Raw genomic sequence first — 19,781 nt, 5'->3', positions numbered from 1 at the left:
GTACTGCAGTCACACAATCAATCAATCAATATCAATCAATCAATCAATCAATCAATCGGTAGTTGAACTGGGTTCCACACAGTCACAGAAACAAAAAGGAAAGAGCCAGAAAAACGCAAAATAAATAGCAAAAACAGATAGACCTCAGCGTAACATTCTAAACCAGTGTTTCTCAACCTGTGGGTCCCCAGATGTTGTTGGACTACATCTCCCATCATTCCTAGCCAGCATGACCAGTGGTCAGGGATGATGGGAGTTGTAATCCAACAACATCTGGGGACCCACAGGTTGAGAGCCGTTGCAACGGAAGCGTAACACTCAAAACGGAGCTTGTTTGGCTTCCAAAAAAAGTTTGCAAACCAGAACACTTACCTTTGCAGTGTTTGAGTTCCAAGTTGTTTTAGTACCAAGGCGTTTGAGAACCAAGGTACCACTGTATTGGAAAAGAACTGTGCTGTACCTACACATGGCAGGTATTTTTTTTGGGGGGGGGGGTAAGGATAAGAGCATTCAGAAATATGACCTGAGTCTGCCTCTCAGGTTTCTGAGGCCACTTCCATGTCTTAAGAGCAAAGGCGGATTCGTAGAACCATGTTAAATTATGTGCCCAAGAAGTTACTAGTCCTTAGGAAGGTATCTGACGAGTCTGCAGGTTTGTGATAGCTTTAGTGGTGGAAGGAAGTAGCTCCGTGTATAGTAACTACTACAACATCCCAGCAGAATGAAAAATACGGGGAATTAGATGTGAGCGTTGTTGCTCAAAGGTAGGAGAATAACGCAGCTGTTTAGAATCAGAGAATTGTAGAGTTTGAAAGGACATCAAGGGTCATTTAGTCCAACCCTCTGCAATGAAGGAATCTCAGCTGAAGGATCCAGGACAGATGGCCACTCAACCTTTGGAACTTAAGCCTCTGAAGATAAAGGGTTGATTCACACATTCTGTCTTTCAGGTACAAGGTGTCTGCTGTGGATAATGCCTGTGCCCTGGACTTGCAAGCATTTTGCATTGTCCTAGACCAGGGGTCAGCAAACTTTTTCAGCGGGGGGCCGGTCCACAGTCCCTCAGACCTTGTGGGGGGCCAGACTATATTTTGGGGAAAAAATAATGAACGTATTCCTGTGCCCCACAAATCACCCAGAGATGCATTTTAAATAAAAGCACACATTCTACTCATGTAAAAACACCAGGCAAGCCCCACAAATAAGCCAGAGATGCATTTTAAATAAAAGAACACATTCTACTCATGTAAAAATACGCTGATTCCCGGACCGTCCGCAGGCCAGATTGAGAAGGTGATTGGGCCAGATCTGGCCCCCGGGCCTTAGTTTTCCTACCCATGTCCTAGACCTAGACAACCAGCGCCAAGAGGAAAACACAAGTTATTTGGTGGTGATGCCATTTCTCGTTCCACAGAACAATTTGATTGATTGATTGATTGATTGTATTTCTACCCCACTGTTCAAAGGAATCCCAAAGCAGCTTCCAACAAAAGATTTAAAATACATTAAAGCATTAGTAGTACAGTATTTTAATATTTTTTTGGATGCCCAGCAACAACTAAATAAGCTAAACATCGCAGTTACAGCAAAATCCCTATTATACGATTATCAAATCAATATGGGTGTTTCTAACCTGTAAAATAACATCAGCATTAACCACATATCAGCTAGAAATATTTGTGTGTGTACCCAGACGCAGGGACACCTGAAATGTCCTTGCCTCGGCCATCTTCAGCTCATTGTACATCTCCTTTAGCAAAATGACAAACTTGAGTCTGAGAGGCTTTCTGTGGGGAAACTGAAAGGTGAGCCGATTTCTGCTCCCAGATTCAAGATTGTGAATATTGGACGGTGCCAACTGGGGAGAGGTTTAGCTCCATTCAGGAACACCTGCTTTGCATGCAGAAGGTCCCGGGTTCCAATCCTGACATCTCCAGGAAAGGCTGGAGAGAACCCTATCTGAAATCTTGGAGAGCTTCTGCCAGTCAGTGTAGACAGTACTGAGCAATATGGGACCAAGGACAAGTCATTTTTTTTTATTTCCCCCGTCTGTGCTCACTCTTTTACTAGCTGGCTTGTTTCCTAATGGCAAATGCTTCTCCGTGCATCTGTGCCTGAGGTCGAAAACAAGAAAGAAAAAAGTTTCTGGCAGTGGTTGTGTCCAACCCCCCCTTTTCCTAAATCATTATTATTATTTTCTCGGTGGTAGCAATTTGGTGGAGAGCCAGTTGGAAGGCAGGATGTGGCTTTGTTTAGCGGTAATAATGGGGCAGCCTTTACACTTTCTTGCACACAAACACCCACTTTTAATAAGGCTTGTCCCACCCTCCACACAATAGGCCGTGCCGAGATACTGAATCGACAGTTTCCTGAAAAGCGCTCCAGACGCAACGCAGGCACACCCGGGGCAAACCACCGGGAAACTCAACCGGCAAGCGAGAGCTTCCAAAACATGGGGGGGCGAGGGCAGGAGGTGGGTCCCGCTGCTGAGATAATCCCCCCCCCGAAAGGAGGGGTTGCGTGGATATAAGAAGGAGCCCACTCTGTCGGCGCCAGGGAATTCCAGAGAGAGAGCCGTCCAGAGACAAGTGGTCTGGGACGGCATGGGTATCATTCTGCACACAATAGTTGCGTTTCCTCACATTAATAGCAAAGCCCTTTTCATGTCGCCAGGCACAATGCCGGCCCCGCGAGCTCCATCTGATAAATCCTATTTTAGAAACCCTGATGTCAGGCTGGGATGCCGGCCACTTTAGCGCTTCCTACTCCGAGAATGGAAAATGGATGGGCCAATTGTGTTCCCTGATAGGCCAGGCCTCTGTCCGTGTTTCCTGGTTGACAAGGGCAGTTCAAGACGGGGGGAAAGAATTTAAATGTTTCTTAGGAACTTCGCTCGCCCGGCTTAAAGCCTTTGGAACGCTTGTGCGCAGTTCTTGCGTGCGGTTTTGAGGTCGGAGGCCGGAGGGTTTTGTTTCAAATGGGCCAGGATAAACCCTGAATGAGCAAGGGGGAAGTCAAAATGGTCTGCCCTCCGTAGAGTTTGCAGAAGAGGCTGCTGTGTGTATGGGGAGGTCAGCAATGTCTAGGCAACACAATGACCGTGTACATACGCAATGGACAATCTTTATAGAATTCCTTGGGACGCGGGTGGCGCTGTGGGTTAAACCACAGAGCCTAGGACTTGCCGATCAGAAGGTTGGTGGTTTGAATCCCCGCGAGGGGGTGAGCTTCTGTTGCTCGGTCTCTGCTCCTGCCAAGCTAGCAGTTCAAAAACACAAAAAGTGCAAGTAGATAAAGAGGTACTGCTCTGGCGGGAAGGTAAACGGCGTTTCGGTGCTCTGCTCTGGTTCACCAGAAGCGGCTTAGTCATGCTGGCCACATGACCTGTACGCCGGCTCCCTCGGCCAATAAAGCGAGATGAGCGCCGCAACCCCAGAGTCGGTCACGACTGGACCTAATGGTCAGGGATCCCTTTACCTTTACCTATAGAATTCCTTCAAACCATAACAAGTACAATATGAAATCTTTTGACTCTGAAAATAGTTAAATGAAGTGAGGTACCAGACTTTATACGATGAAAGACAAGCTGTGAATCTTTGTGAATTCAGCATATATGATGTCCAACACTGAACAGTGATTCCAGATATCGACTACTGTTTCATAGAATTTTTCGTCAGTGTGGTAGGATGATATAGAATTGCTTCATAAACTGAAAATATTTTTTTTACAGACGATGGCCTGCATGCACATATCACTTTACAAAAAATATAAACTATAATACAAACAGTAAAAAAGAGTAGATACCCCATCTTATTTCGAATGAATATATGAAAATATCAAATGCTGTGTATATGGGGTAGCCAGGGGCTGCCCGGGTCTAGAGATTTCTTCCACTGCTCAAATAAGGCAAGCTCTGGTCTCAGGGTGCCCATGTGTCCTACTTTGCAGAATACAGTCCTCTATTTGAATGGCTGCCAGGGTATCTGAAGAAGTGTGCATGCACACGAAAGCTCATGCCAACAACTAACTTAGTTGGTCTCTAAGGTGCTATTGGAAATGATTATTTATTTATTTTTATTTTGTTTCGGCTGCCAAGGGGACAGTCTTCTGCCAGAAGCCATCCCCTCCTGCAATAGCTGCCCAGGATAAATCGAGGTGCTCGTCTATTGCAAGCACCTCGACACCAGACCGAGCAGGGATGCGGGCAACCTGGGTACCATATTCCTTTTCTATGGTGAGGTTGCTTGCATCTCTTTTTAAATTGCAATCACAGTGGTACCTTGGTTCTCAAATGCCTTGGTACTCAAACCACTTGGAAGTAAGTGTTCTGGTTTGTGAACTTTTTTCGGAAGCTGGACGTGCCCTGTTTTGAGAGAGTGCCACACTTCCATGTTGAGTGTTACGCTGAGGTCTGTCTGTTTTTGCTGTTGATTTTGCGTTTTTGAGCATCAGCTGCTGGAAACCAGAGGATCTGGGAGTGCTCTTGTGCTTGCAAGTTTCCCACAGGCAACTGATCCTGATCCGGCAGGCCCTCCTTGTATTCTCTTGCGTCACCTGGCAGGTCCCCCCAAATGGTCTCAGTTTAATTGCCCCTGGGCCTCGTATACACTTCGGAAGGCGGGTGTCAATGCATGGGATTTTTTCCCTTCCCCGTCTGACGGAATGAGCAAGTTATTGTGGGGTGCGATGAAACCTGCGGCTTCCAGGGGGTTGGAAATCTCAGCCCCTCCTACTCTGCCGCTGGGTGAGAAGTGAAATAGTCGCAGCTCAGGGGATGCAACGGGTTCCTTTGATGAGAAAGCGAAAGGGGCTGTTATTTTTGAGAACTGACGATGGCAACACAGCCGTCTCTTCGGCACGCATGCGAAGGAAAGAGCTCAGCCAGGCTCAGTGAGGGACCCAAAAGGGCGATGGAAACCTTATTGGATGTTTCACACCTTCAACATGACATGGGCTTCCAGACACCTGATTATAAACTCTCTGGGGTTGGGCAGAGGTTGCAGTTTCTTAGGATCCCTTTTGTTTCTCTCCCTTGTTGCCGACATCTGCAGCACCACCCCAGGTCTCAGTCGCATCCCTGAAATTAAAATATATATATTCAAGAATAATAATGAGGAGGTCTTAAAAGCTCAGAAAAGACAAAAGAGAAAAACTCAACACAGGCCGGTTCTTGTTTTTCTTCAGATTTAGGTGCGAGCTATTTTCCTATTTTTAAGTATGATTCCAATTAGGTGTTTGTGTTTTCTTTCTGCAAATAGGAACGGATGACTAATTCTGACCTAGGAGAGAGAGATCCTGGGTAGAAATCGCTGAACAGCTCCCTCGGCTCCAGTAATGAGAGCTGCTTTTGAAGTATTAAAACAGCCGAAGAAAAAACGTTACGACGTCAGTTGTATAATGTCAGCAGAGCCAAGCAGCTCTTTACTGCAACTCAAGTGTTTTTGAGCATATCTTGCACCCCTTAAATCACCTGGGGCCCTCCAGGCATTTTGGACCAGAGCTCCCTCCCATCATCCTGGCTATTGGCTGTGTATGGGCACCATGTTGGGGAAGCTGGCTTTAGCAATCTTCAGCACAGCCCTGTAAGGCGAGGCAGGCCGCATTAGGAATATGTGTGTGTGCAGTTTAGGTTCCCCAGGACTCTCGGTGTTTCGCCTTGGTGGAGAAGAAGGTGTTTGTGATGCAGAGGCTGTGATAAGAGCCTTTGTCTATTCTCATTCATGATGACCTATGCACTTGTCTTGTGTGTGATGATCGTCCCCAACTCTGGCATTGAAACCTCCCAGCTAGGAAGAGGTCTTCGCGATCTGCAACCTTCCTGGCAGCCTGGTCCAGTTCCTCGTAGAACTGGTCCTTGGTTTGTACATCGGAGCATATAGTGGGTTCATAGTTGCTCAAGGTATTGACTGGACTGGAGCAGGTTGCGAGGTGGAGGGAAAGCAACCGTTCTGAGCCCTTGGTCGGCAGTTCTTTCGCAGGCAGAAGGGAGCTACTCACTGCGAAGCTTACATCGTGCTTGTCTCTGTTGTGCCTCCCCAGCTGGAGAAATCAGTGTTCCTGAATACCAGTTCCTGAAAGCCACAGGAGGGGAGAAGCCTCTTTGTGTACTGATTCTGCTTTTGGGGTTCCCTGATGAGGCATCAGGTTTGCCGCTGTGAGAACAGAACGCTGGACTAGATGGGCCATTGGCCGGATGATGATGATGATGATGATGATAATAATACAGTAGACGCTTGGGTTGCGAACGTGATCCATGCAGGATTCACATTCACAACCTGTGTCTGTGCACGTGCGGGTTGCGATTCGGCGCTTCTGCGCATGCACGACCGCCGAAACCCAGAAGTAACCCGTTCCGGTACTTCCAGGTTTCGGTGGTCCGTAACCTGAAAAAACGTAACCTGAAGCATATGTAACCCAAGGTATGACTGTAATATTCATTCATTCATTACCCGCCCAGTCGGCTGGGTTTCCCCAGCCACTCTGGGTGGCTCCCAACATAATACTAAAAACACAACAAAATATCAGACATTAAAAACTTCCCTAAACAGGGCTGCCTTCAGATGTCTTCTAAAAGTCAGATAGTTGTTTATTTCCTTGACATCTGATGGGAGGGCATTCCACAGGGTGGGCGCCACCACCAAGAAGGCCCTCTGCCTGGTTCCCTGTAACCTCCCTTCTTGAAGGGAGGGAACCGCCAGAAAGCCTTCGGAGCTGGACCTCAGTGTCTGGGCTGAACGATGGGGGTGGAGACGCTCCTTCAGGTATCCTGGGCCTTTGAGGCCGTTTAGGGCTTTAGAGGTCAGCACCAACACTTTGAATTGTGCTTGGAAACATACTGGGAGCCAATGTAGGTCTTTCAGGACCAGTGTTATATGGTCTTGGCGGCCACAGCAGGACTCTTCTTCCATTCTTATGGTGTAGGAAGAAGACTGACCATCTGGCTCTGCATAAGGCATCTTTCCAACATTCCCCATTCATATCTCCCTAATTTTAAATCTGGTTCTCCTGATTTGCCCATTGATGAATTAAGGAAGCAAGTTGGTCTTTTTAACCCTCTGAAACTTGGGCCGCAAAGACATTTCTACCCCCCCCAAATCCTTCATAAATTTCATGCCCAAGTCAGCATATAATTACACTAATGGCGTGGGCATTCTGCCACTCAGGTTTTCGAAGGCAGATTTTGATTCGTCAGCAAAGCTATGCTAGATTCCTCTTGCATTGCATCTAATTATTTGCATATTTTTATTGGATTTCTCCACATCAGTTTTTGTTTTTTTAAAAGACAATAGGAGACGGTGGGGGGGGGGAGAATGTATGTTCTCTGAAGGAAGACAAGACAAGACTGTGGTTAGTAGTTCTGCTCCTGTCAGCATATTCGCTTCAATATTTCTTCGGCAAGTGGCAGGCATTTTTGCTGCAGGGCTGATGAATAGTCGGTTGCAGTCCCTAGGAATTTAATGCACGTCACGAAAGGCTGGTGGGGTTTTTTAAGAAACTGTATTTATGAAACAATAAGAAGTGCATGAGGTCAGGAGCATCTGTATTGGGCCGGAATGGCTGGCATGCAATCGTTCTGAAAACGGGGCCAAAACGTATATTACCTCTTCACACGGGAAAGCTGTGAAGGCCGGCCTGTCTTCATAGAACATAGAAATGTAGAGTTGGAAAGGGGTCCCATGGGTCATCTAGTCCAGCCCCCTGCAATCTGCTATATTAGTAGTTCTGCAATGCTTCCTCAGAGTTTCTGCATCATGGAGAGCCTATAGTGCATAAAATTAAAATAAAATAAAATAAAATAAAATAAATAAAATAAAAAATAGCCAGGAATGGGTGAGGATTAAAACCCTGAAACAGGTGCTATAAGGAGTTGAAGGATGTCCTGACTGGAAACAAATCATTGTGTCTGCCCCAAAACCTTTGCAGGTGCAGTATTATTTTGATTGATTGATTGATTGATTGATTGATTGATTGAATTTATATACCGCCCTATACCCAGAGGTCTCACAGAAAAGATCACAATATATAAAATCAAAATAAATGCAATAACCCAATAACACACACAGCCCCCCCCCCCAAGAGCCACATTTTAAAAGGGTATGGGATGTCAATCATGTCAAACAAAGGCCTGGTTAAAAGCAGCGTCACATCTAACTGCCTTGAAAGCACTGTGAGCGCAAATCATCATCAATGCAATAAAAAGGGACATATCCTTGGAGCTCTGTGTTCGGATCTCTCAAAGTCATTTTCATTTTATGAGAAGCATGGAATCATAGAATTGTAGAAGAGTTGGAAGGGATCCCGAGGGACAGCGACTTAGAAAGTCCCGCCGGTGCCTGGCGATGCATGCGAGCTCTGTGTCATGGAGGCAAGGCAGGGCCGGATTTAGGTTTGATGCGGCCCCAAGCTACTGAAGGTAATGGGGCCCTTTATATGTCCAGCTGTCCTTTGTCACCAACAAATCGCCACTGTTTTTTTGTGTTGCATACATGCTATATGGTAATTAATGGACCTAATAGGTATCTCAAGCCATTTGCACATGCAGAATGTAGGCACCCTATATATAGAAATGAGCAAACCCGTAATATTTTAGGGAGCAGGCTAGCAGGCGGGGCCCATGACTTGCATCATAGGAGCCTACACAACACAAAACACTGTTGCTGTATATAGGTTTTATTTCATTTCTTTTTTATCTTCTATTTCGGAAATGTACATCTAGGTTTTTTTCCTTTAATTTTTTTGGGGTCCCCAAGAGAGTGGAGCCCTGAGCTATAGCTTACGTAAATCCGGCATTGGCCGGAGTGGTTGTGTCCCAGGCGTGTGCCGGCCCTGTGCTGCTTTTTCGGGCAGCGCTGGGCCTGCAGGGAGTCCAAGCCATCGCGTCCTTCGCGGGTGCCCTCCAGCCAGGAAAGATATAATATATATAATATAATTCATTATTTATAACCCGCCCATCTGGCTGGGCTTCCCCAGTCACTCTGGGCGGCTTCCAACAAAATATTAAAATACAGTAATGCATCAAACATTAAAAGCTTCCCTAAACAGGGCTGCCTTCAGATGTCTTCTAAAAGTCTAGTAGTTGTTTATTTCCTTGACATCTGATGAGAGGATGTTCCACAGGGCGGGTACCACTACCGAGAAGGCCCTTTGCCTTGATCCCTGTAACCTCACTTCTCGCAGTGAGGGAACCGCCAGAAGGCCCTCAGAGCTGGACCTCAGTGTCCGGGCAGAATGATGGAGGTGGAGACGTGCCTTCAGGTCTACTGGGCTGAGGCCTTTTAGGGCTTTAAAGGTCAGCACCAACACTTTGAATTGTGCTCAAAAACATACTGGGAGCCAGTGTAGGTCTTTCAAGACCGGTTTTATGTGGTCTTGGCAGCCACCCCCAGTCACCAGTCTAGCTGCCGCATTCTGGATTAGTTGTAGTTTCCGGGTCACCTTCAAAGGTAGCCCCACGTAGAGCGCATTGCAGTAGTCCAAGCGGGAGATAACTAGAGCATGCACCACTCTGGCGAGACAGTCTGCGGGTAGGGAGGGTCCCATCCTGCGTACCAGATAGAGCTGGTAGACAGCTGCCCTGGTGGCTCAGATGCCCTGCAGGTCCAGTGCCACCCGGGGCGAGCTGCCCCTCCTGCACACCCATAACTCCACCACTGCTGAAGCTCCTGCAATGCAGGAATCTAAACGAAAGCATCTATGACACTTGGCCACCCAACCTTTGCTGAAAAACCTCCAAGGCAGGAGAATCCACCACTTTCCAAGGGGGTCCATTCCACTGTCAAACTCCTCTTACTGTCAGAAAGTTCTTCCTGATGTTCAGTCGGAATCTCCTTTCTTGTAACATGAAGCCATGGGTTCGAGTCCTGCCCTCCAGAGCAGGAGAAAACAAGCTTCCATGAGATATTCAAAGATGGTTTTCATTTCATATCTCCACTCAGTCTTCTATTTCCCAGGGTAAACATCCCCAGCTCCTGTGATCGTTCCTCATAAGGCTTTGTTTCCAGACCCTTGATCATCTTGGTTGCCCACCTCTGCACACCTTCCAGCTTGTCAATATCCTTCTTAAATTGGGGTCCCCAGAACTGGACGCAGGACTCCAGTTGTGCTCTGACCCATTGGCAGTGGAGATCCTAATCAGCTCTCCACCAAGCTGTTATTAACCATGGAATACAAGGTTTCAGATTCCTGGTTGGACTAAACTAGATTTGGGGGTGCAACACATCTGGGAAGAGTTAGAGCCCCATGGCTCAACCCAAATCAAAGCTGCTTCCACAGAAAGAAAATTGCACCAAGAGCTCTCATAACGCCAGAATATGTAATCTGGCCCAGTAGCTGGCCTTTCTGAGATGAAATGGGATGAACATTTAAATACGAAAACATGGGTCACAAAGATGGGATTTTCCCTTAGGTGTGATGCGAACCTACAATTGCAACTTTTCCTCTTCTTTTCCAGCAGAAAGCGAAGGCGCTGGGTGCGTTTTATTACACACATCAAGAAAAGTAGGTACAATTGTCTTTATTTATTATTGTTGTCTTTTAAGAATAACTTGCCTTTAACACACTCTCAGCACAGAAAGGCGCTTAGCCTTTGTCCAGCCATTCCCTTTTCCGTAGAGTAGAGGAAATGTGCCTCTCTTGCTGTCTCTAAAAATCTGTTCACCTAAATCCCTAAAGTTTGATGTTCTTCTGAAATAATAATGATTTTCACTCTCCTTAGTGCAGTACTTCTCCCTTTGATGATGCTGGGGATGGTAATAATAATATTAATAATAATACAATTTTATTATTTATATGTCACCTGTCTGACAGGGTATTCCTGCCTTACAAGAGGCCCCCAGACCCAGGGGTCAATTGTGTGCTCTCCTAGCTGTTTTCCCCCCTTGCCGACAAGATTCTTCCATCCCCAGGACAGCTTTACATCTTTCTTGGGTGTTTCTGCCTGCCTGGAATACGCCTTTGAACTCTGGCAATGCATCTGAGAAAGATCAGAGAGGGATGTGTGGGTGTGCCGAAAATAGCCTGCTGTGCAAAGGTGACATTTGCTCCACCCACTTTTCCCTCTGGCTCCACCCACCGCTGGCATGCGGCCCCTGAGAAGTTGCCCAGAAGCAAATGCGGCCCCTGAGCTCAAAAACATTCACCGCCTCTGCCATTCCGGAACCAAATAAACATAAGTCTTGTAAGTCTCTGAAAGTCTTTGTAGACTATGCAAGTCTCTGAAAGAAGCAATGGGTCAGATTCTTATCTGATGAAAACAAGCCGTAAAGCTTTGTTATATGACGTCCAAAGCTGCTGAAGTGGTCCGCAAACAGATGTAGTGAACAGTGATTCCCGATATACCCACTGTTTCGTAGAATTCTTCTTCAGCACAGCAGAAGGTGTCAGGGAACTGCCATCGGAGGGACAGGTGGTGGAGAGGCTCCAGGAGAATAGGAGAGACTCTACAGCAGAAGAAGGAACCAGTAGGGGGAGAGCAGGAGTTCCAGCGGAAAGGGAATCGGGGGGAGAGGCTCTGGGATACTTCTAGAGAGAACAGTGAGGAGGTAACAAGACCCCCTTTAGCAACCCCCACCCTTCGCCGGAAGCTGTCACGCAGAGAGTCCAGGAGGCGCATGTCTGTCAAACAACTTTTATGTTGGAGTAAGTTCCGTAGACGCCCACTGTCGGATTCTACCAGTGACTGACAGAGTCATGCTTTGGGGGCTCCGTTAGTGCCTAGGTTTGGGTGACCAGCCAAACCCCAGAGGGATCAAGCTTTTACGCACAAGCAGCTCATTATCCCATCATAAGAAGGATACAGAAATGCTTCATAAACCCATCTATATAGTGAATGGATTTGTATAACAGCAATATCTGTGGAGCAGTGGTCATAAAGTTATTTGGTTCTATGTTTTCAAGAGAATCCATCAAGAGTGCACATTTAGTGGCTTTCAGAGATTTATAAGATTTCTGTTTATTTGGTTTCTCATATTATTCAATGTTCCGGATAGACTACCGTATTTTTCACCCTATAGGACGCACCGGCCCATAGGACGCACCTAGTTTTTTGGGGGGGAAATAAAGAAAGAAAAATATTATTTCCCCCCCCCCAGCCGCGGGAACTCCCGCAGGGCTCCCTAGGCTGCGGATAGCTTCCTGAAGCGTGGGGCGCTCTGCTTCAGTGCGCCCTGCACTCCGGGCAGCAGGCTGCTATCCGCAGCCTAGGAAGCCCTGCAGGAACTCCTGCGGACACCCCAGGCTTGCTGATAGCTTCCTGAAGCCTGGAGAGCGAGAGAGGTTGGTGCGCATCGACGCCTCTCGCTCTCCAAGCTTCAGCGAAAGCCTGCATTCGCCCCATAGGATGCACACACAATTCCCCTTCATTTTTGGAGAGGAAAAAGTGCGTCCTATAGAGCGAAAAATACGGTATATAAAGAGTTTATATTGATATTGCATTATTGTACTTGGTCATCGTGTTGCCTTGGATATTACTGATAATTGTTTGCAACACAGGGGTTTAATTGTTTGGTTACTTATTCTGGAAGAGAAGGCATGTTTCTCCTTACGTTGGGCTGAGTCTGATGCTGGCAAATCACAGAGCATAATTGTGCAGAAGGCTCTCAATTCCGTCTTGCAAAGGCTCCATCTCCCAACAGCCACAGCCAACATGCCCAGTGAGCAGGAATGATGGGAGTTGTAGTCTCAGAGCATCCTGAAGACCACAGGTTGCCCCATCCCTTTGTGTAGGCAACATTGAGGTAGAGGAGCCCAATGGTCTGTTCCAGAACAAAGCATCTTCCGCTTTCAGTGCAATCACGCTTCCTGACATATGAATTATAGCTCGGTTGCCCTCTCCACAGGTCCCTCGTGCCCCATCCTGGCCGCCTTATGCCAGTATTTATTTACGACTTGGTATAGCTATAGTAACATTTGCCCCCTGCCAACGAACGGTGCGGCGATGAGTGCATAATTACCGTAAAGGAAAGTTAGATTTCCTGTTTCACAAGCACCGGTGCCAGCTCCGCAGCCTGGCAAATTAAAGCAGCCTTCCTAAAGCTTTAATCTTTTCTGCCGACATTCTTCCACTGCTGCCCACTCCCTCGAAGGGGGCGATGCCTTTGATGTACATTCCTGCCTGTTAACCTATCCCAGGCTCTTCCTTCCGCATTCGGCGGCTGTGGCAGTTTATGCGCAAGGAACGCATGAAATCCCATAAGGCGCTTATCTGCTTGCTGGGTGGAGAGGAAGGCACCTCTGAAAACCAGAAGGTCTTGCTCTCTGTGCCCAAGGGGGGAGCTGGCCGGGCAAACAGTTGGCAGCGCTGACGGGGATTCCTGCTCCATCCTAGATGGTGGGCATTCAGAATGAAAGGCAGAGACCAGGTGTTTTTCAGGGTCTGCCCTCTTTGTTGTCTTGTACCTCTTCTGGGGAGGGACGTGGGTGGCGCTGTGGGTTAAACCACTGAGCCTAGGACTTGCCGATCAGAAGGTTGGCGGTTCGAATCCCCGCGACGGGGTGAGCTCCCCTTGCTCGGTCCCTGCTCCTGCCAACCTAGCAGTTCGAAGGCACATCAAAGTGCAAATGGATAAATAGGTACCGCTCTGGCAGGAAGGTAAACGGCATTTCCGTGCGCTGCTCTGGTTCGCCAGAAGCGGCTTAGTCCTGCTGGCCACATGACCCGGAAGTTGTACGCCGGTTCCTTCGGCCAATAAAGTGAGAAGAGTGCCGCAACCCCAGAGCCGGCCATGACTGGACCTAATGGTCAGGGGTCCCTTTACCTCTGCTGGGAGATGGAACTTTGTCCGCTCACATTAAGCAGTTGGGGAACTGAGGCCAAAGGAGAGTGACTTGTGCAGGACCTCTTAAGTCTCGTTTAAAATCAAAATATAAATCAACTTCTTCCTATCTGGGTTTTGCTGCTTAAGACCTCAGCCTGGCTGCATATTCCTTGAATGAAACTAGCATGTACCTGACTGTTTCAGAGTGATGTTTGCATAACTCATTGGCGCTGAGCAAGGACACGCAACTTATGAAATTGTGTTTTTTAAAAATATTCTCTCTTTCTCAGCTGCTTTTGTCATGGTCTGGGAAAGGCTGCTAGGGCTTTACGGTGGGGCAAGGCAGGTGGGAAAAGCCATTGCCTGATAAACAGTAGAAAGGCTCTCTTACCTTGGATAATGTAATAGAAAAGATTCAGAAATTTGGGGAAGTGGCAGGATTTAAACTAAATTGGAACAAAACTAAACTACTAGTCAAAAACTTGAAGGAAGAAGAAGAAAAGGATTTAGAGCTAAATATTGAGATAGAAGTCCATAAAAAGGTTAAGTATTTAGGCAATATGGTTAACATCACAAAATATAAACTTATATAAAGATAATTATGAAAAAAAATGGTTTGAGTTAAAAAGAAATTTAGAAATATGGAGCAGAATGAATCTCTCATTGCTAGGGAAACGTTTCTAAGGCATCGCCTTTCCGTTGCAGTACCTAAAGTTAAAGAATTTTGAGGAAGAAATCCGAGCTCACCGCGACCTCGACGGGTTCCTCGCCAGAGCCAGCATCATCCTGGACGAGACAGCAACCTCTCTGGACGACGTCCTGCGGGAGATGCTGAAACACTTTGCGGAGGACTCTGACAACGCGGAGCCCAGCTGCAACTTTGACAAAATCATGAGCACTTTATTCACCGATTCGGGGGCCCCCAGAGAAGGGAATGGTGAGATACCTCTTTTATTTCTTTCTATTTGTCTGAACTGAAAGAGGTCGAGCGTCAGTCCGAAGCCCTGGAGATGTGCTGCCAGTCAGTGTCGACAACACAGAGTTGCGTGGCGAGTCCCCGCCCTCCCACCAGTGGAAATAATCACACAATTATTAAGGTTAATGGCCTAAATAAAGCCACAACTTTATTGGTTACAGGTGGTGAGTGGTATTGGCTTAGGCATTGGTCCTAACCGACTATATCCGACTTCAGCCTGTCCGCTTGAAGTCCGGGAAGGGTTAACCACCAGTGGGGGGAGTCCTGCTGATGCACATCAACTAGGAACTCCCCCGGGGTCACCAATAGGGGGCGTGCCTTAGACCCTCACCTCCCCAGGCTTCAGACAGAGCCACGCCCCCCAGAATCCTTTATTGGACTACCCTTCAATATGCAGGGCAGGTGATGGCACTACCTCCCCTCTTCCATCTACAGAACAATACCAATGCCTAGCCGCCAACACCCAGAAAGTTGTGACGATTTGCTACGAGGTAGGCGAAAACCAAGTGGCTGGTGCCAATTTGCCAAGTGGAAAAATTCCTACCAGGCCCCTTGATGGCGACCAACCAAGGTCCATAGCAAGGTCAAGGAACGAAAACCTTATAGGGCGGGAGGGTGGGAAAAGCAGGAACAACTGGCGGGCGGCAAAGAGGGAGATCCCCGGCCGTGCCTGCTTTTAAATTGGGCAGGCCACGCCCCCAAAGCCAGACGATTGGCCAGCCAGGGGGTGACAAGGCCAGGAATCCCCCCAATCATGGGGGGGGGGGGGTTGGAAGTGGCTTTAGATGATCCCAATAGTCTGATGTTTTAAGGCGAGGTTTTCCTGCGCTGCTGCTACCTCTGGCATTTTTATTTATTTGTAAAACTTCCACCCCCTTCCCCTTCATCGCCCAGCCCTCTTGAGACGGGTTACATAATAAATGGACACGCACATTCGACTCGACCAGCGTGACATGAAAACCCCCAAAACAGATTAAGAATGGACCTCTGGAACGAATTAAGTTCTTGACCCGAGGTACCATTGTATAAGCATCTGATGCGTTTCTGTGGTTTTGTTTCGCTTTTGTCGTTGTTTTAAAGCTATCGCGTATATGAAAAGAGTTGAAATTACCGCATGTGTATGATAATATACATAATATAATGCAGATGGAACCTCTCTGATATGTAGCGGGATGGTATATACACACTCATTTGTCACTGAGTTAGCCTCTAGCATTTTCTCTCTGCTTTTGTCTCCCATAACACCGCTTGTGTCTTCGGTCCAAGCCATGCTTGGCCAGAACGTTTCGTTTCCCAATTAAGCAGGAAGTTGCAAAATGGAATGAGCAGGGGGAATAACCCGATCCTACCCTCTCGGAACACCTACCAAGCCACATTAGCCATTGTTCCTCTTTTCTTTTCAGCTCGAGAGAGGCTGAAACTTCACACTTCAAAGCTGCAATGGGTTTTTCAAGGATGGTGTTTCATTGAGATTTCCCTTTTTTTAATGCTTCTTATCTCTTTATACCAAGACCATTGAGCGGCTGAGAGCGACCCGGCCTGTTAAAAAGCTCAGATAATAGTTTGTGGCTGAATGAAGATGTAATTCCATATATGATAGTCCTTGAATATAATTCGAAATGTATTTAATTTCCTCTTCCTCCCCCTTTTCTGCAGTTCACCTCTTGTCAGATACAATTCAGGGCGTCACAGCGACAGTCACTGGGGTACAGTATCAACAGTCCTGGCTTTGTATCATGTAAGTACAGTATGTTTCTGTTGAAACTTGCCAGAGCATCTCTGTCCAAACTGTGTGGCGGGCACTATATATTTTCTCTCTTATTGCAAGGCTCCATCTCCTTTTTCTCCTTTCTGTTTCCCAAGGGAAGGTGCTATAGCTCAGTCCTAAATTATCTGCTTTTGCACACAGAAGCCCCTCCAAGCTGAATCCTCAGCTCCTCTAGCTAGGAATGTCTCCAGCCTCATACACTGGAGAGCTGCTGCCAGGCCAGTGTAGGCAGTACTGGGCTAAATGGGCCAGTCGTCTTGACTTGGTATACAATAGTTTCCTGTGTCTAGGGCGTCGGGTTTGGTTTAGAACAGGCCACTGCCTACAGATCAATTGAAATCCAGTGTTTTTGCAAGCAAAGTTATGGTGAAAAGGACTACTCCATTAGGAAATCTTGTCAAAGAATCATGGAAGTTGGAAGGGACCCCAAGGGTCATCTAGTCCAACCCCCAGCAATGCAGGAATTTCAGCTCAAGCATCCCTGGCAGATGGCCATCCAACCTCTGCTTAAAAACCTCCAAGGAAGGAGAGGCCACAACCTTCCATCCTACGGTCAAATTAGCTCTTCCTGTCAGAAAATTCTTCCTGATGGTTAGTAGGACTCTCCTTTCTTGTAACTTGAGGCCGTTGGATTGAGTCCGGCCCTCCAGAGCAGGAGAAAAGAAGTTTACTTTCAACCCATCCTTCCGCACAGAATCTCACAAACATCTCTTTGCTTTATAAGACTAATAATTTATCATTTCTACCCCGCCCATCTGGCGGGGTTTCCCCAGCCACTCTGGGCGGCTTTCAACGGAACATTAAAAACAGAATAAAACTTCAAACATTAAAAACTTCCCTAAACAGGGCTGCCTGCAGATGTCTTCTAAAAGTCGGATAGTTGTTTATTTCCTTGACATCTGATGGGAGGGCGTTCCACAGGGCGGGTGCCACCACCGAGAAGGCCCTCTGCCTGGTTCCCTGTAATCTCACTTCTCACAGTGAGGGAACTGCCAGAAGGCCCTCGGAGCTGGACCTCAGTGTCCAGACTGGATGATGGGGGTGGAGAGGCTCCTTCAGGTATACTGGGCCGTTCTTTATCTCCCATAAATTAACACCCCCCTCCCAACTGCTGGGATAACCCCTCTGTAGAAATTGAGCCAGTGGGGGCTGGTTTGTATGGAGAAATGGGGCACTGCCCCACCAACCTGCCCTTCTCACAACCAATCCAGGGGGTCGCACTTCCTATCAGGTTCCTGCTCCTTAAGCCACAGAATTCACAAAACCACGAACTCTGGAGTTGGAAGGAATCATGAGGGTCATCTGGTCCAACCCCCTGCAATGCAGGAATCTTTTTATCCAACATGGAATTCGAACCCATGACCCTCAGATTAAGAGTCTCGTGCTCTGTCTTCCAACCTATCAGTCCCAAAAGGCGCCACTGACTGCTGGCTTTCCTTTCCCTCTTACACCTGGGGAGGTTATGCCAACCCACCATGGAAATATAAAAGAAAGTAAACTGGGACAAAAGCCTGGAACATTTCCGCCTGATAAGCTGCGTTGGAAAAGGGCCATAACTTGGCAGAAGAGCACCTGCATTCGATATCCCAACGTCTCCAGACAAGGCTGGGAGAACAATCCTTTCTGAAACCCCGGAGAGCTATTGCTCATCTGCATAGAACAGTGACCCTCAAATTTCGCAGTTAATGCAAACCTTTTAAAAATTGCTGGGGGTCTTGGCAGACCACTTGGCAAACTTTTGTTTTCTTTTATCAAAACCAGTGCCGTTCAATGGAAATTGTGGGCCCTCGGCCAACCGGCTAAGAAAGGCCCACTTTTTCCCCTTTAAAAGGGGAGTTATTTGGGGGGAAGAATTAGCAGGCTGCACCCTTTCCGTTGCGGACAGCATTGGCCTTGCCAGCCTGCTTCGTAAATCTGGCACTAATTTTATCAGCTTTGGTTGTGATGATCAGGGGCTGAGTCCCTGGCCAAGTCAGTCAACCTTCTTGACTTTTTCCGCAACTGAGTGGTGGTGCTAACAAACAACCCTTTGAAAACCTCTGCTCCAAAAGATGCTGTACTAGGTGGACCAATGGCTGGCCTTTATAGAAGGGAGCATCTTGTGTTTACAAGGCCATCTGATTGGGAGAATTACCTTGCAAACTGGGTATGAGGTTCCTTTAACCAGGGTAAAGGGACCGCTGACCATTAGGTCCAGTCGTGGCTGACTCTGGGGTTGCAGCGCTCATCTTGCTTTATTGGCCAAGGGAGCCGGCGTACAGTTTCCGGGTCATGTGGCCAGCATGACTAAGCCGCTTCTGGCGAACCAGAGCAGCACACAGAAACGCCGTTTACCTTCCCGCCGGAGTGGTACCTATTTATCTACTTGCACTTTGATGTGCTTTTGAACTGCTAAGTTGGGAGGAGCAGGGACTGAGCAACGGGAGCTCACCCCGTCGCGGGGATTTGAACCACCGACCTTCTGATCGGCAAGCCCTAGGCTCTGTGGTTTAGACACAGCGCCACCCACGTCCCTTTTAACCAGGGTAGCCTTAATGCAAAAAAATCAAAACATAAATAAATAGTCTCTTCGTGATGGTTAAGCAAAAAACCAACACAAAACCAGAACCCACACAGGAACACAATTCTTAACAATTTTCCATTCACTGATTTTCGGCAGCTAAAAGTTGTTCAGGTTTTGGTGACTGGGAAAGGAAATGATGCACATTTAACTGTAAATGTATAATTTGTGTGTGTTTGTGTGATGTTGTGGCACTTGGTCCTTGGTGAAAGTTTAATGCTGGAGGAATTAATTATTCCCTGAGCACCTTTTAAATTTGCTTTGTGCATCCTTTCTTTGAGGTTGAAATGACACGGGCTTTGTAAATATATGTCTTTTTAAAGCACGTTCGAGTTAATAAAAACTCTGACCTTTCAAGCTCTCGGAGACATAGGGTTTTTTCCCCCCTTGGAGAAAAAGAAAAGTCATTTGGAAAAAAAATAATTTGGCTGGTGCTTGGCTGGTTGATCCCCCTGAATGCTCTATTGTGAGGACAAAGAGTGTGTCTAGGTCAATTAGTTTCTAATAGAATCTGGGCGCGCTTGCCTTTTCCAGGAAAGATGGGCCAAGCTGAGATTCTCAGGGCTTTGAGTCGGAGGAGAGCAGCAGAATGGATGTTCTTATGTGATAGAATTATTATTAAGCGAATTTACAGCCTGCCCTTCATTGCAAGAGATCCCAGGGCAAGGGACGGCACTCACATTACATGAAACAATCCATCATAAACTAGAAAAATTTGAATGA

At 47.2% G+C, this 19,781-nt stretch overlaps 1 protein-coding gene across 7 annotated transcripts in view; it reads left to right on the top strand.

The window, feature by feature from the left end:
* The window catches only part of SLC4A11 (solute carrier family 4 member 11), a 236,541-nt gene that overhangs the window by 142,674 nt on the left and 74,086 nt on the right, over positions 1–19,781 (top strand). For 5 of the 7 annotated variants that reach the window (XM_083756429.1, XM_083756433.1, XM_083756427.1 and 2 more), the window contains exons 4-6: positions 10,451–10,497; positions 14,460–14,691; positions 16,387–16,468. In XM_083756429.1, the coding sequence (XP_083612555.1) occupies positions 10,451–10,497; positions 14,460–14,691; positions 16,387–16,468 (361 nt within the window). The remainder of the gene's footprint in view (positions 1–10,450; positions 10,498–14,459; positions 14,692–16,386; positions 16,469–19,781) is intronic. The other 2 variants (XM_083756430.1, XM_083756428.1) reach the window with 1 other exon arrangement.

Source organism: Podarcis gaigeae (genome assembly GCF_964106915.1).
Source record: "Podarcis gaigeae genome assembly, chromosome: 9".
NCBI classification, from domain to species: Eukaryota; Metazoa; Chordata; class Lepidosauria; order Squamata; family Lacertidae; genus Podarcis; species Podarcis gaigeae.
Note: the sequence above shows the minus strand (reverse complement) of the source record. Positions and strands in the feature narration are given on the sequence as shown.